General features: G+C 30.8%; 2 protein-coding genes and 1 non-coding gene across 5 annotated transcripts; 1 reads left to right on the forward strand and 2 right to left on the reverse strand.

Annotated features, from left to right (window-relative positions):
* Positions 1-25: 25 nt before the first annotated feature.
* On the reverse strand, positions 26-8,512 carry LOC113855330 (protein disulfide-isomerase 5-4-like). Of its 3 annotated transcripts, none has more exons than XM_027486934.1 (15): positions 8,361-8,512; positions 6,749-6,839; positions 6,481-6,575; positions 5,758-5,815; positions 4,871-5,055; positions 4,672-4,729; positions 4,208-4,248; positions 3,989-4,063; positions 2,517-2,573; positions 1,928-1,994; positions 1,670-1,813; positions 1,158-1,379; positions 651-803; positions 479-556; positions 26-398 (listed from the first exon to the last, which is right to left on the reverse strand). In XM_027486934.1, the coding sequence occupies exons 1-15, from the start codon at positions 8,399-8,401 to the stop codon at positions 321-323; spliced, it is 1,443 nt and encodes a 480-aa protein (XP_027342735.1). In that variant the 5' UTR covers positions 8,402-8,512; the 3' UTR covers positions 26-320. The 3 variants fall into 3 exon arrangements, with proteins under 3 accessions (XP_027342735.1, XP_027342734.1, XP_027342733.1); XM_027486933.1 differs by having other exon boundaries at positions 321-398; positions 3,968-4,063; XM_027486932.1 differs by having other exon boundaries at positions 370-556.
* A 2,827-nt stretch (positions 8,513-11,339) lies between these two features.
* Positions 11,340-11,410, forward strand: TRNAG-CCC. The gene has a single exon. It is a non-coding gene; the product is annotated as a tRNA-Gly (tRNA).
* Positions 11,411-19,397: 7,987 nt separating this feature from the next.
* On the reverse strand, positions 19,398-20,290 carry LOC113856540 (vascular-related unknown protein 1-like). Its single transcript, XM_027488394.1, has 3 exons — positions 19,967-20,290; positions 19,783-19,842; positions 19,398-19,543 (listed from the first exon to the last, which is right to left on the reverse strand). The coding sequence occupies exons 1-3, from the start codon at positions 20,267-20,269 to the stop codon at positions 19,406-19,408; spliced, it is 501 nt and encodes a 166-aa protein (XP_027344195.1). The 5' UTR covers positions 20,270-20,290; the 3' UTR covers positions 19,398-19,405.
* Positions 20,291-21,488: the final 1,198 nt, after the last annotated feature.

The raw sequence follows: 21,488 nt of genomic DNA on the forward strand, positions 1-21,488 counted from the left end.
ATACTTTATGACAAGAGTAATTTGAATGAATCCCACAGAAGACTGACGTGCAACGAGCGCACTCAAAAAGTCACCATTTAATCACTTTACTCCCATTTTTTTTTTCTCAACCATAACCAAAGTAAAAAAATTTAGTGGAGGGCAAATACAAGACGCATTTATGGAACTCGCAATCTACGACCGAAATAAAACCTAAAAAAGTTACATTTTTATGCTTGAAGTGTATCTATAGATAACAATCCCTGCCAAAAAAAACCTCTCTAAAGTGGATCTAGCGCAATCAAGAGCCCTACGATATAAAAAAAATTCCCGACTATCTATCAAAAATTTTTGCCAAGCTCAATTTTTCTCAGCATTCTAAGAGTGTTGTGCAAAATTGAGTCCATGATTCCAGCTACCTGAAACCACAGAGAAGACTAGTCAACCATAAAAATAGTGGACAATACAAGTACTGAACCACAATATCTGATATACAAACCGTGAAAACACCCCCAATAATCGCACAGACATTTGTAATAAAGTGCGAGAAAGACCTCTGGTTTTCCGTTATTAAGACCTGCTCGCAAAAATAAACAAAAATAAACAACTGAACCAAAAAGAATGAAAAAGGAGTGGAAACTTATTCAAATCTATAATCTCCATAACCAGACCTGCATAGGAGAGAGCTCTAGATGGAACTTCGCAACAGGAATGTGTAAACTTTGTGCCACACTGCTGTGCGCTGTGTACTCATACTCCTCAACTAATTTATAATCTTTTCTAGTTATCACCTCTGTTTTAACAATCTGAAGGTAATGCTCCATCTGCAGCCATAGATATCTTAAACAAATGTATGACATTTTAATAATAATAAATCTCCAAGCATTGGGGATGCTCATCTTTCTATAGTTATCATCAGCATCCATACAGAAAGAAAGAACATTATCAAAAAGCTGGAATGCAGTTCATAAAGGACTATAAGGTAATAGTCTCAAAGATGAACAAAATGTCCTCCCGCCCTGAACATTCATTGTATCTTTTGCATCTTACTCTTGCAGATGCAGGTCAATATAACTTGTCCATTAATAATCAAACATGCTAATGCCAACCATAAAAAGTCATATTCTCAAGTAAAAAAGTTACTAAACTAGAAGTTCTTACGTTCAATATTAACTTACAGTAACATTTGCTCCTAAATCACGTGTATTGATGAATGACCGACCATTCAGCCTGTCATGGCTGCTACCGACGTAGGGTATCAAGCGCTTCACATCACTCATGACCCTAGGTGACACTTTCCTTCCAAAAGATAAATGGTTTATGACATGTGACATGTTCATTTGAGAAGCATCAAAGGAATGGGCATCAGATCTAGCTGAGATTATCAAGTTTCCAGGAACCTGCAGAGTGAAAAATAGCTTATATTTCAGCATAACATTTAAAATATGAGGAAGAAAATAAAAAGATCATATCCCCCCTATACAACTTATTTGTTATTTTAATATTAACAACTAAAGCTTCTATCGAAAATAAAAGATAATTTAAAAACAAGCTAGGAACCAAATGTATCTGTTATTTCCAGAGCAATGTAAGGAATCTTAGTTCATCCTCAAATCTGGAAACTAGGAAGCAATGAAGGAGTTTTTCTGCATTACAGTAGAACGTTAATTTTATCCATGTGGGAGTTTACCTTCTTGACACGCACGTATCCTTCAATTCTACATCCCCCTGCTGATGGTGCTGGTCTTTTTGTATTCGTTGTAGCATTGGATATATCTTCCAAAGCTAACTTCTGAGTTCCTACTGGGAGAGATGCTGCTAAAGTCTCCATTGTCTGCAGTGTAGATACTTCATATGAGGCATTTTTCACTATAATGGTATGAAGTGATGTTCAATTACATTTAAAAGTATTAAGTAGACTCTTATGCTAATATAATATAATGTGTACCTTGACTAGGCTCTCTGTGTCACGATCTCCATAATAGGACTCGTGATCATGATGTCCATGGTCATTTCTGAAATAAGGTAAAGATTCAAAAGATTAGATATGATCAGAGATCCAAAACTTTGAAAACCCAATCACAGAGCAAAGACCTTCAATATTCTGGATGTACATTTTAAGAAAACTCAGGATTTTCAAAAGTAATTGAGAAACATAGAAATAACAAGGGAGAATCACTTATAGAAATAGAATTGACATTGCCTGCTGACTAAATGATGCACTGCGATGTTCATGGAGGAAAAGTATCAGTAGCATCTCTAAGTTACCTTCCATTACTACTTCATAGGTCAGGACTCACATCCAATATTCCATATGATCTTTCTTTGGATATTAAGTGGATCTACCAATTCAAATACTTGCATCCTCACACCCTCTCCCACTGCTTCTTTCATTGCTATTGGTCTTTGACCACTATTCCATTTAAGATGATTTCGAGGACCATTTCCATTACTTTTTTTTACAGGAAAAAAAACTATATATCCTTCTCATGAAAAAAAAAAGTAATTAATTAAGCATATAAACAAGCTTACAATACCTGACATCACTTCCTTTACGAAAGACACGAATTGAAGGATACCCTTGTATATGATGCCTGGATATTTATAATGAGATACAAAGATTAATAGCAAAAAGACAATCATAGACGGAAAATGAGAAAACAGTAGAACAATTAGCAAAAATGACAAAAGGAAATATCAAGTTACAATTAAGAACATGCACTTTCAATCATGCCCAACTAATATGTTTAAAGCCCATCTCCACCTATATATATATATATATATATATATATATATATAATAAAATTTGTGACAATGCATAGTTTTTAAGTTTCAAATGCTCTTTCTTATATTTGATATTATACTACAAATTTTTAAGTCCCGATACTTGAGATCAATTAAACAGAATGATAAATAAATTAATAATGATATTACTTATACAATATAAATTAAGTGGTTAATTTGAAAAAAAAGAGGTAATTTGTGATTGTAGTACTTATCAAGGTGAAAAAAAAAATTTACTATACTACAATATGATTAATTATCGTATATAGTAGTGAATACTAAGCTTTAAAGAAATAATATGAGAAGAAAATGAGAGTAACGAAGATGAGAATATTAATGTGGATGTGTGGTCAATAAAAGACATGATAAGAAACAATAATATACGTGAAATATTTGAGTAACACTTATAGTAAAAAAGATAACTAAAAATTGTCTAGAATAATTTGGTTATGTGCAGAAAAGACCTTTAGAGATACTAGTGATGAGAATAATTTATATGACTTTGAGTTTAATAAAAAAGGATCGGAAGAAACCTAAAAAAAATTAATTAAATTATTAAAAAGATATCTTTTACTTAGCTAGATTTCTGAGATTTTAATTTTTAATCGAGGTCAATGGTATCGTGTGATCCATGTAATCGACATTATTTACTAGATTTGATTATTGTTGTATTTCATTTTAATGTTTAATAAAGTTCAATTACTCCCGTTTTTTATGTTTTTTAAGGTAAAGAGTTACTCTTATCATATTTCTAGCATCATGTATCCATTTTGAAATATCCATCCCATGGATTTAATTGCCTCAAAGTAATAACTAACAAGTGATGTGGGAGACCAATGTATGAAAAGTACGTTTTAATAATGGTAAAACTGAAGAATCAGTGCTTTTTTTTTTTTTTTTCTCTAATAACTAAACGTGATTTTGAAACTCTAGGACAAGACTGGGTGACAAGGAACTTATCCCCTGTTTTGTTTCCTGTCTTTTATTTTCAAAACAAAGGTTAAGTCTAGTCATTGTTTTTGCCAATCCAAGTTCATCAATGTCACTGCCTTTATAATTATTTTATCTCAGTACTACTATCCAAAGTAAAAATTTTCAAGATGGTTTATACGATTCAAAGACTAAAATTATAAAGGATAGAAAACTTAAATGCAATGGAGAGCTTATGGAAAGGACATAACCAAATCAGCTGAAAGTAACAAACTGAATCCTTAAAAAAGGGTACCTCCGGCACAACTCTCCTTCTTGAGTGCAATCTACCTTCCCCAAAATAATACGGCCATCCATTTCTGGATCATATCTACATAAAAATGCAATAGTACATAGAAGACATCAAATTAGTAAAGTGATGCTACGATAATTACCAATTACACAAGAGAGAACAGAGTAGACTTTTGAAAGTGTAATTTCTAGGAAATGAGAGGAACACAGTAAAATAAAGTACCTCTCTTTTAGTATTTTAGCTGCCTTCTCCCATGACGGTTTCTGAATGCAAAGAGACGAAGGAGTCATATAAACACCTCCAACCATTAAACACAAACTTGTACAAGTTATCTTTCATCATGAGTCATGACTAAGTAATTGACCATTCATCTAATCATATATGGACAGATGATATGCACTATACGCTTTGCATGTTGTATAATTTAAGTTTCTGCATCGTGACATAGCATTAGTCACTATTAAAATGTATTTGTAGATGAAGTTGCATTGCACTAAGCACTCATATCAATCTTTACCCCTACTACATGGTTTCTACCATAGGGGACCTTTGTTTGTTATTAAGGATAATAAGTTGTTGATAATAGAAACAGAAAAGTAAATGTATTTAGACCATAATAAAGACATCAAGAACAACCTTATTTGTTGAAGTGATGAGAAAACAAGAAATGAAGATAAAATATTTACCAAGCGTTGACTCCAGTAACACCAAGGAGCATAAAAATTAACAACTGTAACTGCAAACCTGCCAAAATATTATTTAAAACGGTGTAAATGATACCAAAGTATTGTGTATTTTGAGCAAGAAGGGGAAAAGAACTATTCAACTGTCAAATAGCTGAAACTCGAAAATCGAATGAATGAATCACATGATTGACCCACTTACTGAGGAACATATTTATCAAAATTGTGTGTCGTGAGAACAACAGAACCTTCAACGGATTCTTCATTTACTTCATCATCATGCTTAATGATGTTAGAAGCTGGTCCTGAATGGAACTCAGTTCCAGTGGGTCTTAAATTTGAATCGATGGAAAACTTGCGAACTGTTTTTGTTAGATTTAGCCTGTTCTGAAAACAAGAGGTCACAAATTAAGGACACTGATAAAATATCAAGGAACCAAGATAAGTGATTATAGCATAGGAAATCATAAAATCTATAAACAAATATATGGATTCTTTCATTTGGAACATAAAGTATAGTGCATAAAGAAGCTTGAAATCCATGTCAAGTGCTTCTTATATTTCAGTGGCCTGGGTTTCACACTTTATGGGCAGATTACGACAAATGATACAGCATATAGAATTTTGAAAATCCATTAATGAATATATGTTCTGAAGGCAAAAGGTAGCCTTATAAAATAACACTGAAATTTCCAGAATAATCAATAAACAGCATTTTGTAGTGGTTAATAGCAGGTTGCTAAGGTCTGAATTAACAAAATTTTAAAAAAGCACCCTTATATGAATAGGATATCCTCATGTTTAGTCTGCTACTCAGTTTTAACCAATATCTCCGTTGGTAGGTATTATTGAGCTAAAAGTAAGATTTTATGACCTCGTTACAGTAAATGAATGGAAATAATAAATAAATGGAGATATTAATATTGTTTAATCTGTCTTAAAGACAGTTTTCCTGCATTATAGTCAACTCACGAAGTATATGACACATTTAAGTATTTAGAAACAAAAGCAAGATTTCTTAAACCAGAAGCACAAATCTTTTTTTGCTATAGATGATCAGATGGAACAAATGGAATGACAGAAACTTACTGTTCCCAGCACATCACTCACATCAACTGACGCGAACTCACATGAGAGGGAAGGAAAACTACAACATAAATTGGAGCCATCAGCAACAAACAATTGATAAAGAAAAGGAGAGCTTAAAAATGGCCATGAAATTATATGAACACGTCAGAATAATAATACCATAACTAGCTACAATTGCTACATGAATTGAACAAGGAATATAAACTCAGAAAAATCATGACACAAGAAAAACAAAAATTATCACCATGGCAATCTTTTTTTTCATGTCAATTTCACAAACCATCACTACATATCAAAGATAAATTGAGTTTCTAGTTTTTCAACATCCCATCCCATTCCCAATTTGAAAAGAAGCTTGAAAGGAAGAAAGGAGTGTGCCATCAATACAGAATAGGAAAATTTTAACCTCTTCTTCGATGAAAATAGTTTGTCCAATAGAAGTCAAGTTACAAACAATTTTCTTCTACAATTAACCAAGATTTTGATGAACAAGTTACCAAACCCCTAAGGTAACGTTCAAAAAATTCTTTAATAGAGAGTTACACATTCTTGGTAACAAGAGCCACAGAAAGCAAATATTATGCAGCCCAAGTTCTTTGCAGTATGCCAAGCTCAAGTAGAGAAATCCATGAAGCTGCCAATAATTTGTATATACAATCGCAAAGTATCTTCAATAAACATCATCACCAAACAAAGATAGCCAATGCCTATTCAGGCTTCTACCTGATATTGAAATCTATACGTAAAAAGTCCCCATCAGAACTCTGGTCAACAATCACAGATGTAGAGGTGCTGACAGACAAATAATTACTAAGTTCCTGCAACACAGTTGCATAATATACATCAAAATCAATTATGATAAAATTTGATCAAACCAAATTGAAGCATAAAAGGCATAGGACCTGATATCAATCCAGAACACATGCATATATAATATGTTAAAGCCTTTGTGTGTCATAAACATAAATAGAAGTTTGTAAAAGCTACAGACCATTCCAAATAAAAACATCATGGAGAGAGCTGCAACTATGGATAACCCTGCTCCAGATAATGATGCCTCAGTTAAATCTCTTGGGATTTTTCTGTAGACAGAAGACAACTGGTAAACATGTATCTATAAGCAAAAAGATAATGCACATGCATTCATAAACCCACCCGTATATATTCATTTTGAGCCTTTTACTTCAGTGATTTAATTTCTTACTCCACTGTTCTTCAAAGCATAACATGTCACTCATCTATTTGGTTTGAGAAAACATTTTGTTTTCATTTCCGGTTTTCACAAATAATTATAAAAATACCACCTTATTCTCAATTTATTTTCAGTTTCCAAAGATTTGTATTTGAAACAATAAAATAACATCTTGTTATCACTATTCCTATATAAATCTTTGAAAACAAGGTTTTGTTATTTTCATTGTTTTCTATACAATTTTTTGGAAACAAGAAACAAAGTGAAAATTCGATAACAATTTTGTAACTATTAGTGAAAACAGGAAATAAAAACGCAAAACTTTTTCTCAAATCAAATAGGTCCTTGACTTTTCATTTTAAATTTTCAAAACTTCTTTCAATCTAAATAAACATGTCCTCCTTTACAATTTCAAACACCTCCCTTCAAATCTATGCTTTCCTACATAGCAGGTGAATTTAGAAAAGGAAATGCGCAAGGCATCAGATGTTCAATACTTATAATTAACAGTTAAACTGCTTATAATAAATACCGTAAGGGGAAACATATACCACCATTTCTTTTACAATTTTAAATTTGATCAATTGCCACTGTCAGTATAAAACTTAAGCATTTTCAATAAACAAGAAAGTATCACATCACAATAGCAAATGAGGCTTCCATTTCCAGTAAGAACTTTCAACACTTTTTCAAATAGACGGTAGCACATGGTTCACTGATTCACTGATACTGTAAGGTATCAAAACTAAATTTATAAATAAGGTCGATACAGTTGACAGATAGTTGAGTTCGTTAAACATGACAACTGAGTTCAATTCCTAGCCATGTGTATGGAAAAGCCTTTATTACAAGGGATAAAAGCCAACTTTGATGATCTTCACACCTCAAAATGAAAAATTCAACTGTTGGCTAGGGGAATCCACCTTAGTGCACACCCCGAAAAAAGTATCAAAATCAAATCCTTCATTTACTAATAGTTTTCCCTTCATTTTGAACAAAGCCACTGATTAAATGCCGCATCATTGTCCTCCTATGTTGAACATTTCTCTCAAATCATTCTCGACAAAACTTAATAAAAAATACACAAACATTTAAACCGAACGCATAACAGCAGCAAAGCAAATTGAATTACAGGTCCAACACAACACAGAGGCCACCAAAAGGTCCAAAACATCACATAGTTTAACAATAACCAATAACAAGCTAAAAAGAGGAACACTAATTATTATCCGATAACCACACGTTTCTGATCAAATTAACAGAAACACTGGCATTGCAACTGAATATTCGCACGCGAACAAGCAAGTCGGTGATGCAGTCACATTGATAGAACATGTGTAGTTATCGATCCAAAAATGCGAAATGCACGAATGAGGAAAAAGATGATGTGCGAAGAGAGTGGGATCCTGACCTGTAAAAATCGACGGATTTGATTTTGCTTGCAGATATCATGATTGAAAGAGAAGTGGAGTTTCACGGGAAAATGAAAAGGAAAATAAAAGAAAATGAGAGTGAAAGGGATATGAAGAAAGCTCAAATCTCAGGGTTTGAGATTTGAGAGCGTAATGCAAATGTAGTAGTAATAGATCGAAGGAGAAGGAGATATTCTTCAACTGTTAGTTTTTTCGTTCAATATTAACTAAAACTCCGCGCTCTGTCTCTCTCTCTATCTCTCTCTCACTAAGCATGCGCAACTATTAAATTTTTAATAGCAAGTATATTAAAATATAACTTTTCTTTTTGGTCCACAACAAATAAATATAACTTAAAAAATATAAATATAAAGCATTAATTGGACCTAATTAATTAAACCCTTTTTAAAAAAATTTTGTGTCGAAAAAATTAAAAATAGTCCTACTATATACTAATTAGAAATAAAAAACATTTAAAATTATATTAACAATAATTTTAATAAAACATTTTATTTTTATTTTGTCAATCCACTTAGTAACATTTCATTTAAATTATTATATATACATTTTTTTAAAAATTATTTTAAAAATTCAATATTAATTTTTTTATTTTACCTGTACATCTATTTAATATTATAAATAATTACTTCAACTATATTATATTTCTTATGTATTGCCTTCTGTCTTTTTCTATCAGATAATGAATTTATAAAAATTTAAAAATAATAAATTAAATAAGTATAGTTTAAATAAAAACATTTAAACAAAAATAAAATTATACAGTAGTTATATATATTTTTAACCCTTATACATAACTTTAAATTATATATATAATCAAATGAACCAACGTAAAGATTCCCTTCATTTTAAGTTAGGCAATTGATGCTTGCCTGTTTATTTCGAGAATGATGAATGGTGTTTATATCTCTTTTTTATTCCTGATAATTTAAGAATTTAGAAATATTTAATGTACAAGAGACTAATTCAAGTATAAGATCGTAAATAAAGATGTCAAGTGTAATATAATAATAAAACTGAAACTGTGCCTTACCTAATAATTACATGAAATCACGAGTTAAAAATTGTTTACACAATCAAAGTGTAATATTAGCATAATCATAAATAAATTATTCTAATGAAAATTATCCATGTCTTACGAAATCGATAATGGATTATGGACAAGCAATGATGGAGAGGAAGAAGGAAGATTTATTTGCTTTTAGAGACTTTTTGTCTTATATTTAAACATTCTTAACAAATAAGTATAAAAGTTCTAAACATAATTAGTAATGATAGATTTCTAATAATATTATTTCTAAAATCTTATTCCAAATATTTTTTATTTTTGAAAAAAGAAAAGAAAAGAAAAGGGAACGATGCACAACATTTTAGGCATCAAGTTTAGACACTACTTCAACTGAAATTAAGATTGTTGACCAAAAACAAAAAACTGAAACTAAGACGGGTTGACAGAATATTTTTAAGACATTTTGACGAAAAAACAAAACTGAAAATAAGACATGGGTTAATTATTACTATTAAATTTAAATATGTTACGGAATATAATACCGAAGTAAAAATTGTAAATATTAGTATCGTACTTCAAGTAGAGGATGATATTGCTCGTATTTATAGTCTTAATGAAGTAATAAAGGGTGAATTAGTAGAATTTGAAGAGGGTACCATAAGTATTACTTTGAATTTGGAATCAAAAAATGTTGGTGTTGTATTAATGGGTGATGATTTGATGATACAAGAGGGAAATTTGGTAAAAGCAACAGGAAGAATTGCTTAAATACCACTAAGTGAGGCTTATTTGAGTCGTGTTATAAAATGTTTATTTTTTAATTATATAAACTTTTTTCCATTATAAAAAAGGAAATACTTTTGGCATAGTATATATGTGGAAATAATTTTGTGCATTATTTTATCACACTATAACGCATAAAAATTGAATCTCATGATCAATGTAAAAATCACACATTACTGAAACGATAATGTATGGACTCTACTCAGTTTGACTTGAACTAATTATATTTTAATTTTTTGGTAATATATTGATTAAGATAAAAATAAAAAAACTTAAACCTAAACCTCTTTTCAATTTAAGGCTTGTGTGACAAGGGTTAAGGATGATACAAAAGGTACGAGGATGTGATTTTTCATAATATTTTTGTTCCATTTTATGTGACATGTTTTGTTACCTAAGGTTTAATTTTTGGGAATGTTTGATGGAAGATTTTTAAGTTTTCAAAAAGTTAACATTTCTATGAATGTTTTTAACCATATCACCTAATAAAAAATTCTCATGGAAAAGAGTAAAAATCCAAAATTTTCATAAAAAAAAGAAAAAATATATGCATATCCGTGATATAATATCTACAATTTTTAAAAATATTTTACATATACCAATTGCATGAAAGTAGACTCTACATATCAAATGCTCAGAGAATTGGCTTAACCTATATATTTATGATCAAACTAAATTTTAAAACAAAATCTTTTAAAACTCATTGAAGTAATTTATTAAAATCAGTGTAATTTATTTAATTTGTTTTCCTTTTAATATGAAAGATTACTTTCTAAATTTTTGTAACCAAAATCATTTAATTTTTATTTTTAATCAATAATAAACTCAATACTTTTTGTTTTTAATGAACTATTATTGATGCTAAGTAATATTTTATTACTTTAAATGTAATTTTTTTTTTTTGCATAATAATTAATTAAAACTTATAATAGTCATTATTCTGATAGGTTTGGTATAATCCAACATTTGCAATATTTAGTTAACTAAAATTATTAAAAAAATAAAAATTAACTGATGAGATAAATAAGATAATTAAAGATTAAAAATGTCATAATAAAATAATAGACTTGATTTTGTAAAAAAAAAATTATTCTCAACATTATGTATATGAGAGCAATACATGTTTTTCATGATAGTTAAGTTATATAAAATGAGAGTAGTTCACGGAGCGCATCTGGTGTAGTGGTATCATAGTACCCTCCCACGGTACTGACCGGGGTTCGATTCCCCGGATGCGCAAATGGTTTATTTTTGAACTGTCTTAAACGACGGTTCGTTTAACACCATCTTTTTTTTTTTTTTTTTTTCTATTCGTTTAACACCATCTTTAACGTGCAGAAACTTTAAACGTACATTAATTTTGAATAACACCGACACTGCCCTCTACCTACCTTCTCAAATCCCTTTTGCATTCTGCAAATTTCTAACGAGAAACACACCTTCTCGTGAATCACATTCATAAAATTATAGAGCCATTGCTTCCCGCATAATTATTATGTTTGATGCCACATTTTTAATGTGTATATATGGAAAAACGAAGGTTTCCCTCTAGATTATTTCTATTTTTGGATGAAAAAACATGGCTTATTTTCTAGCCATAGGGGACATTGATTAGCCAAAAATGGCATGATCTGGACGAGGGGCCATGAGAGACTTTCTCAAAAATATGCTTTTTTATGATGTCAAATTCTTCCTTAGAAATTCTCGAGAGTTTGTTTGAATATTATATTAGAATTTTAGTATGAACCTGATCTAATATTGGACAGCTTGAAGCTTACTCTTTTACGTAACCATTAATTTGTTTTAACCCATTAACGTAAGATCTCATCAAATTCTTTCTTCGAAATCCAGAATTTGTTTGAACACAGGACAAAGTCGATTTTATTTGTAGACATTATTTGATTCCATTGTGAAAACAGGGAAATTTTTTACACTTCTCACGAAATAGGCTTTTGAAAGTGTGTTAATAGAATTCCAAAAGCAATACAAACATCACTTAATTTATCAATGTTAATTTTTAAAATAGAAATCAATGCAGATCAGCATAGGTGAAATCAATGCAAAACACCTTGGAGAGTTGAGTATGCATATCAAGAAAAAATTTCCCTTTTAATCTTTTTCTCCTTGCTTTGTAGTAAGGATTATGAGCTCACGGAGATAAAACAAAATGTAAATGATTAGAAAATATTTTATGATTTTTTTATATCCTGAAAATACATCTATAACAACTTGATATAGACAAATAACATAATGAAACTAACTGGTAGTTATCTTTTTTCCTTGACATTCCCCTTCGAACTTAAGGTTTTCATGTTGGTAACCTTAAATTTGCTTTTAAATGGTAAAAACTGAGGTGCAGAGATGGATTTAGTGTGGAGGTCTGCCACTTGATATTCAGCTGGTAGATGTATCACATGAAGCTCATTTTTCATTACTTTGTCTCAAACAAAGTATAGATATAGCTCAAAATGTTTCGTCCTAGAATGCATAACTGGATTAGCCGCTAGCATGACTGCGCCAAGGTTGTCACAATAGACTTTAGGAGTTGAAGTAGGAACCCTTAATTCTAATAGTAAGGACTTAATCCACTAAACCTCTGCAGTAACTGCTACTATACTTCGATATTTGACTTCTGTGTTGCTTCTAGAGATAACTTGTTACTTCTTAGAGGCTTATAAGATGGGATTAGGACCTAGATACACCACATATCCAGTTGTTGATTTTTTGTTATTAGGGTCAGTTTTCCAGTCTGAGTCAAAAAACTTTTAATTGTCATTTCTCTACTTTTGGTTACATGTAAACCATGAGATGCATTTCTTTGTAAATACTGTAAGATTCTCTTTACTGCCTTCCAATGATGTTCTTGAGGGCAGTGCATAAATTGACATACTTTATTTACTGAGAAGGAGAGTTCTAGTCTTATGATTGTCAGATATTGTAATGCTCCTACTATGGATCGATAATATGATGAATCAGGGACTGATGTAAGTTTAAGACCAGCTACCATTGGAGTAGGTTGTGGTTTAGAATCACCCATGTTTGCTCTCTCTAAGAGTTCTCAGATGTATTTTGTTTGAGTAAGCAAGAGACCACCTAAGGGTATATGTTGAACTTCTACTCCCAAGAAGTAATGGAGAGGGCCCAAGTCCATGAGAGAAAATTGTTTATTTAGCATGTTGATAAGTTGTTGAACTTCTAATGTTAAACTGCCAATAACAATTATGTCATCCACATAAACCAGAACTAGCATTGTGGATGTAGGGGTGAACTTCATGAACAAAGAAGTGTCACTCTTTGCTGATTGAAATCTTATCTATTTGAGGCATATGCTGAGTTTAGAGAACCAGGATCAAGGTGCTTGTTTCAAGTCATAGAGTGCCTTGTTTAGCTTGCAAACCTTAGTCTTGTCACCATTAGTAAAGCCTGGTGGTTAGCTAATATAAACACTTTCTTAGAGATCACCATGTAAAAATGTGTTGTTGATGTCAACTTGATGAATAGGCCAATTGGATGAAAGAACTAGAGAGAGTACAACTCTAACTGTTGTTGGCTTTATAACAGGGCTAAAAATCTTTGTAAAATCAAGACCTGCTCTTTGATGATATCCTTTAGCAACTAATTGTGCTTTATATCTTTGGAAATTTTCATCTGCATTAAACTTGGATTTAAAAATTCATTTGCAACCTATGGCTTTGTGCCCTTTAGGAAGATTAGTCAAAGACCACGTATTATTTTGCACTAGAGCATTGGACTCCTTTTGCATTACTTGACACCATTCTTGCTTGGATAAAGTTTTTTTTACTGTGGTTGGTTTAACCTTGTGATCATAGTCAATGGCAACTGCATAAGTCTTAGGTTTAAACACACTAGTTTTAGCCCTTGAAGTTATTGGATGATAATTTTGGGAAGCTTCAATTTGGGAACCTGCAATAAGAATGGCCTTTGCGACAACATATGCATTAGTAGAGTCATTATTCTCAACAAGCACAATAGGTAAAGTGACAGGTGGAATATTATCACGTTGGACATGCAAGGGAACAAGTTATAAAATAGAAATATGAGATGGAGATATAGTATGAGTTAATGAATATTTAGGAGTTCGTAGAAAGAGGTTATCAGGTAATTTATATAGAAAAAAATATTCATGAAAGGTCACATGTTTAGAGATGTATGTTTTTCCTGAGGGAGTTAAGTAAATATATCCTTATGTTGAGGACTATATACATAAAAAAGACACATTTAAGACTTGAAGTCTAGTTTATGTTGGTTATAGGGACTTAGTAAGAGATAGCGTGCACACTTAAAGGTTCTCAAGAATTTGTAATCAGGTTGTTTTTTATAAAGGGTTTCAAAGGGGCTTAGATTATGTAGGGTAGGTGTGGGAAGAGTGTTGATAAGGGTGGAGGCAGTAAGGAAGGCTTCACCCTAAAAATGAAGTGGTGAAGATGCTGCAGCAAGAAGGGTTAAGCTTGTTTCAGTTATATGTCTATGCTTTCTCTCTGGAGAGCCATTATGTTGATGTGTATGGAGATAGGAAAATCTGTGACGGATTCCATGTTTATTCAAGTATTTACTAAATTTTAAATATTCTTTAGCATTGTCCGATTGGAAAGCTTTAAGTTTGGTTCCAAGTTGGCATTCAACAATGGTTTTAAATTGTAAAAAGGCATCGAAAGCTTGAGATTTATTATTTAAAAGAAAGATCCAGGTATACTTAGAATAAGTATCTACGAAGACAATGTAGTATTTGGCTCCACTAGAAAAGGAAATAGGGGAGGGTCCCCAAATGTCACTAAACACTAATTCTAGGGGAAAGAGTATACAAAATTTGAATTATCAAAGGGAAGTTGGTGTGACTTTCCCGTACAACAAGCTTGACATAAAAGAGAATTAGAACTATGTGCAAAAGGAACTCGACATTGTTGCATAACAGTTCTAACCACTCTGAGGGACGGATGACCCAATCTTGCATGCCAAAGATATATGGGCTTGACAAGAGAATCCTTAGCGGAATTGTAGGTCGAATAGGGAGAAGCATGTTGGAATCGAGAGAAGACATATAGGTCATCTTTAAGCCTGCCTAGAACCAATTCCTTGGTATCTTGAGTTTTGACATTACAATAAGTGGGATAAAATTCAAAAAAGACATAGTTATCATGTGCAAATTTAGAAACACTGAGAAGATTTTTAGTTATGCTGGAAACATACAAGAGTTAATCTAGTATGACACGTTTAGAAGGAGACGGAATATAAAATGTTGATTGTCCAACATGCTTAATATTTAAACATGTACTATTTCCTATTCTGACACAATTTGATCCTTGATAATCTGACTTGAGAGAAAGGTTGGTTTTATCATGAGTTATGTGATGAGAGGCTCTACTATTGGGGTACCAAAAAGGATCTATGACAGGGAGGAAATGACAAGCATGTGTTGATCATATTGCATATTAAATTGAGCACTATACTAAGTATTGTGAGCTTGGGGTCCTCCTTGATATTCCTGATTGAACCTATGCCAACAATCTATAGCTAGGTGTCTTGGTTTGCCACAGATTTGATATTGTGGTCTGGATTGGTTCCATGTATGTTGATTGTTGAGAGCCCAATTTCCTTTGCCATTAAAAAATCTACCACATTGATTATTGTTGAAGTTCTCCTTGAAATTATTCCTATCTCCCCGATTGTTATAACCTCCCCTAAATGATTGAGAGTCAGTCTTGCCTCGGCTTGAACCAATTTTATTAAAAAAAGAAGATCCAGATGTAGTGTTTGCCTGAATTAATACACTCTCTTGTTTCTTATGTTTGTTGAGTCTTTCTTCTTGAACTAGAAGTAAGGCTTCAATGTCATCAATTGAGTAAGAGTCTAACTTAGAAGTGATGGAGGTGACAAAGGAATCAAACTCCTCATGTAGCCCATCTAGAATAGATTCAATATGGTCTTCATTAGAGATTGGGCAAGAGAATCTACAATTCTTTTGATTTCCAATAGGTATTCATTTATTGATTTATTTTTCTTGGTCATTCTAAGTTAAACTTTTAATTTCTTAACTTTGGCTCTTATTTGTTATGCATAATAAGTCTGCAGTCTTTTTTAGATTTGATGAATGTTTACCAAACCAACCATTTTAGTGAAAATTGAGGAGGACATTGATGCTAACAACCATGCAACAAGATCTTGTTGGTTATAGTTAAGAAATGTTTCTTGAATTTTGCCACTGACTTCATCTTCTTTAGAAACAAATTTTTTTGGAATATCATTTCCTTGGATGTATTTTTAAAGTTTCAACTCGCATGACCAACACCTGTTTCTGCCATAATAGAAAGTTCTCATTATTCAATTTGATAAAGATGGGTGTTGTGAAATTTTGAAGAGTGGATGAGATTGCAAAAGCCATAGATATATAGGCTCTATAATACTATATTAAGAATTATGGGCTCATAAAGATAGAATATAATATAAACAATGAGAAAATATCTTATAATTTTTTTATATCCTGAAAATATATTTATAATAATTTAATATAGATAAATAATATAATAAAATTAACTGATAATAGAATTTGATATAGACAGAAAATATAATAAAACTAACTGATATTTATCCATTTTCCTGTTGAAAGAAGCTTACAGAACTCGGAATTGTATGATACCTACTTATACATCGAGCTCAACCCTTTGTGCATGTATGTCGGTAGTTATTTTCAAATCGATTATATTCTCCAGCATCTTGGGTATATGTAATTTTTTTTATATATTAATATAGAGTCGTTGGGCGTTGGATAAAACCTGGCTAAGCTAGAAAATGTAGGAACTAATTCATCGAAATTGATATAAAACTTTTCTTTAACATGTTTTCAAAAGTACACAATATATGTGTGATAATGTTTTTATTAAAAATAATAAATTATTATAGAATTTAATGCATAAATAATATAAAATATTATAATTTTGATAAAAATATCTAGAAAAAAATAAAGATGCTCGATTGGGGTGAGAAATTGTGACAACGTGGGTTCCTTCCTCTGCATGGGCTCAGCCTTGTTTTGAACGCTGACTATTTGCCAAACAACAATCATTGGGAATTAAGAAACCTGCAGCCTACCTAATAGTTAATAAATGGTTGCGTAAGCATGCATCTATATCTATTTATTTATCAAATTATCTATATCAATAAATTACGTTATATAATAAAATATTAAACAGTTTTTAAATGAATCAAATTAATTTTTGTAAATTTTAATATATTTTTCCTATAAATTTGATTAAATTTAATTTTAGTTTTGTTGAATTTTTTATGGTTTTTAAATTATTTTAAAATAGTTTCTAGTATTATTATTCAATGATAATATTAATTTAGTTACGTCACATCAATAATGAGAATTACTTTTAAAAGTTTTAAATTTTATAAGGATTGAAATTAATAAAAATATAAATGATTACAATTCTATATAATTATATTTACAATAACTAAAAATATATTTTTCTCAATTTTGTTAAATTAATTGATTTCAATAAAACTTGTAATTTATGGGGTAGATATATACACCATTAAATGGTGTATGTCAAATTTACACTTGATGTAAATAAGAAAAAAGATTCTTCTACGCTTGATGATGTTACTTCAATTAATATTTTTTCCTTAGCTGAAATACAATCTCACCTTTGTGAGTGCTTTTCGTGTAATTCTCCATCCAATTATGCCATCTACGGAATTAGTCAAGAAGGGAATATAGTCGAAATTTTATTGAGAGGACTTTTAATGCTAACTAATGATTGCAGAAAATTAATTGAACATGGACTGGGATACAAGATGAGTGAATAGGACCACAAAATCACTGTGAAGGCAAAAAAAGAAGTCGCCTAATTAATCATAATCCAAACTACTGCGGACAAAATATCCTGGTTTTTAAATTTTCTCATTTGAATTATTGTACTAAAAGTAAATTTAGCTAAATATCTAATGACATCTTAATTTATATCTTTTCAAAGTTGGTCATTACATTAACTTAGTTCCAATAAAAATTGAGTACGACTTTAGATAAAATTTACTTTTAATATCGCGAAGAAAACAAAATTAAGTGCAAAATATTAAAATACTGGATCAATACGTTGTTGTGCTCTTCCGGTAAACTGAGTAACCGCTATTTGAAATAATTGTGTCTTAATAAGCTATCAAATGCAGAAATCCGTTTACACTTTTTATATTTTAGCTACTAAATGTTGAAAATGATATACGCCATAACATGTAGGTTTCCCAAGAAATTTCATAAATGGTAATATCTAACGATAGATTATACTTCGTTTGTTTAAAAACAAATGCTATTTTTGGTTTATTTGTAGCAAGATGTTCATAATTGGTCTTTTATTTCCTGTTCACTATTTCGTTCTAAGACGGCACTTTCTTAAACTAAGACAATGAATACATTAAATTCGTCGGTGAAAGTACAAAGAAACAAACTTTAATTTCCTCAATCCACGTTAACGCTTATTTATTTGAGGATACACGCTGAATAACATCATTGGTCGTAATGATTAAGCACTCTGAATAAAAGTTAGCAGTTATATAAAATAATATTTTTTTTTTATAACTTCTTCCTAATAACACTTAATAAGAAATAAATAAATAATAACTTTTTATAAAATATTCAGAAGTAGTGTAAAATATTCAGTTCGCAGTTATAATTTTTTTTTATTAAAAATATATAATTAAATGCATTTCTAACCTTTGAATATACAAATTAAAAAATTATACAATATGTAATTGGCATATCTATCTGTTTATACTTGTTCCCTCTTTTCTACATTTCTATTATTTATAGTAGTATACTTTCCAGCCGTTTCTTATGTTTATATAGTCCTTGTTTCATAGCAGATTCCATACATAAAACTGGTAATGTAAGGCCATAGGAAACTGATTAAAAAGGACTTGATATAAAATTATATTATTTTTATAATAAAATTTTCTGTATTATATCATTTATTTAATAATTTTTTCTCTTTCTATTCCTCTAATTCATAAAAGAGTTACAATAAATTCATTGTAAAAATAATATTTTTCTTGATGATATATCCAAATTGCATTTGTTTCAATTACTGGGAAGAGTGAAATTTGAAAATAATGATTCAATTCATTATATACAACATGCTCTAGCTGTCTAGCATATGCTTATCCTTGTGCGCTCATGAAGAGAGAGAAATACATATAAGGCGGGTGCTATCATGAAACTAATCAACCTAGATATCTCACTATCATCGACAAAGGAACTAAGCAAAGCCCTTTCTTCGTCAGTTCTGTGTGGTCACTGTCGCTCCCATTAAAACACAGCTCTTTCCTCTCATCTCTTTCTCCCGAGGTTTTTCCATTTTCCTACAAAAACATAGCAAAAGCGCAACTTGTTTGTTGAAAAATGCATAAATCATTCGCTAGCTTCCACACAATCAGCATGCATGTATGGACTTAATGAGTACACCTTTTCAGTCTAGGGAAAGGTAGTAAGCAAAAGAAAGAGAAGAGATTATTTTGGATGTAAATGAAATATTCTGTTGTTAGTAATTAAGTAAAAAAAAGCATATATTATCAATGTCAATTGAGTTGCTCAAATTAACCTGATAAAGCTCCATCTCTTCCTTCTGTTTTGCCTGGTATAACTGGTTCTCATATAAAACCTAAAATATCATCGATCAATAATTGAATTAAAATTAATTAATATGTATAACTTAACTTCCACTACTTGAAATAATATACAATGTACGAAGAAGAAAATAAGATAAGGGAAATTAAATAAAGAACCTTTGGGCTGTTGATAGGAGAACTTGCAGTATCTTCCAAATCATCATCAACCAAAGCTGTTTTGATCTTCTTTCTCTTCTTGAGACTCGATCCATTACAATGTTCCTTAGCTTGTGTGCTATCATTTAATTTTTTCGCAGCAACCAAGGGAGTAGCATCAGAAACAAGGGAGGAGGAGGTGTTATGATCAGCTCCAGAGAAAGACACATAACATTTGTGATCATCAATGTTATGGTTGTTAAGGAAATCATCAAAATACTTAGTCCAACCACTCTCCTCTGAGGACTCACACTCACCGCTCATATTCTTGGAAGAAGCTTTGATTATGGAACTCATGGAAGCCAGCTAAATTTTCTATCTGAAAGCCAAGAATAGAAGATGAATAATGGTGCAGTTAGTGGGGTTCGGTGGCCAATTTTAAAGAAGCAAGTCTCCTACGGAAAGCTTATATAAAGAGTATATTTAATATGTAATAAACAATTAACAAATATGAATAAATATAATTGAATATATGACGACTTTGGAATATTGGGGTGGGACATATAGTTAGGGAAGTTAAAATTAGCTTAGAGGGGTTGTGTGTGTGTTTGACCTTTGTGGTGAGAAATAGGGTATAAGCCAACAGAGATTTGCCAAAATTTTCTTTATAGTAGACTTAACTTTCCACTAATGATTTGAATTGGTCATCCAGTCATCCTACGGAAGTTTGGAAATGTTCTTTCTCGGCTAGCTCATTCCCTAATCTCGAAGTCCCAGGATAAATTGTATTTATAATTCTAATAATTAGGCTACCATAATCATGTAGTTACTTAATTTATTTCTCAAGTAAATGATGATGCTGGGCCAATAGAATTTATGTGATATTTTACAGAATAAACAATTAATAAATAACATTTTTTTATTAAAAATATAGTATTTAATAACATTATTGCATTAAGTTTTATTTATTTTTTAATAGAAATTACTATATATAAATTTTTATAACGTACTGTGTTTAAAAAAAATGATATAATTAACACTTTAGAAAGAAAATTAATGGATATATTTCAAGTCAGACTTTCACACCCAGAAATGTAAATATATATATATTACGGGTGATTCTTTAAAGGGAGGATGGCATCTATGAGTACAAGCCAACTGTCAAAGTCGGTTCGACTGTTATAAACATATATTCTGTATGTGTCTGTGTGTATTCGTATATTATAATTAATCCCCACTCCCCAATTGAGTGGATACCTGTTCCTAAAAATTTGGCATTTTCGCAAGCACAAAACCCCCCTCCTTACCTTATCTATTATATTGCAATTTCTCTGTTTCAACCTAAAACACAATCAGAGTGAAAGGAATTTTAATCTTTTAAACATGTGATCTCAAATTCAATCCTGATATATATTCATGTGTATATATAGAAGAAACACTATTGAGAAAAAAACGTATTATTTAATACCTAATTGTACCTTAAAAATTGTTCTTCTACATATGAATGATAAGACTTGCAAAACATAGAACAAAAACAAGAAAT

This window comes from Abrus precatorius, unplaced genomic scaffold, assembly GCF_003935025.1.
Source record: "Abrus precatorius isolate BTA unplaced genomic scaffold, Abrus_2018 Scaffold11, whole genome shotgun sequence".
NCBI lineage: Eukaryota > Viridiplantae > Streptophyta > Magnoliopsida > Fabales > Fabaceae > Abrus > Abrus precatorius.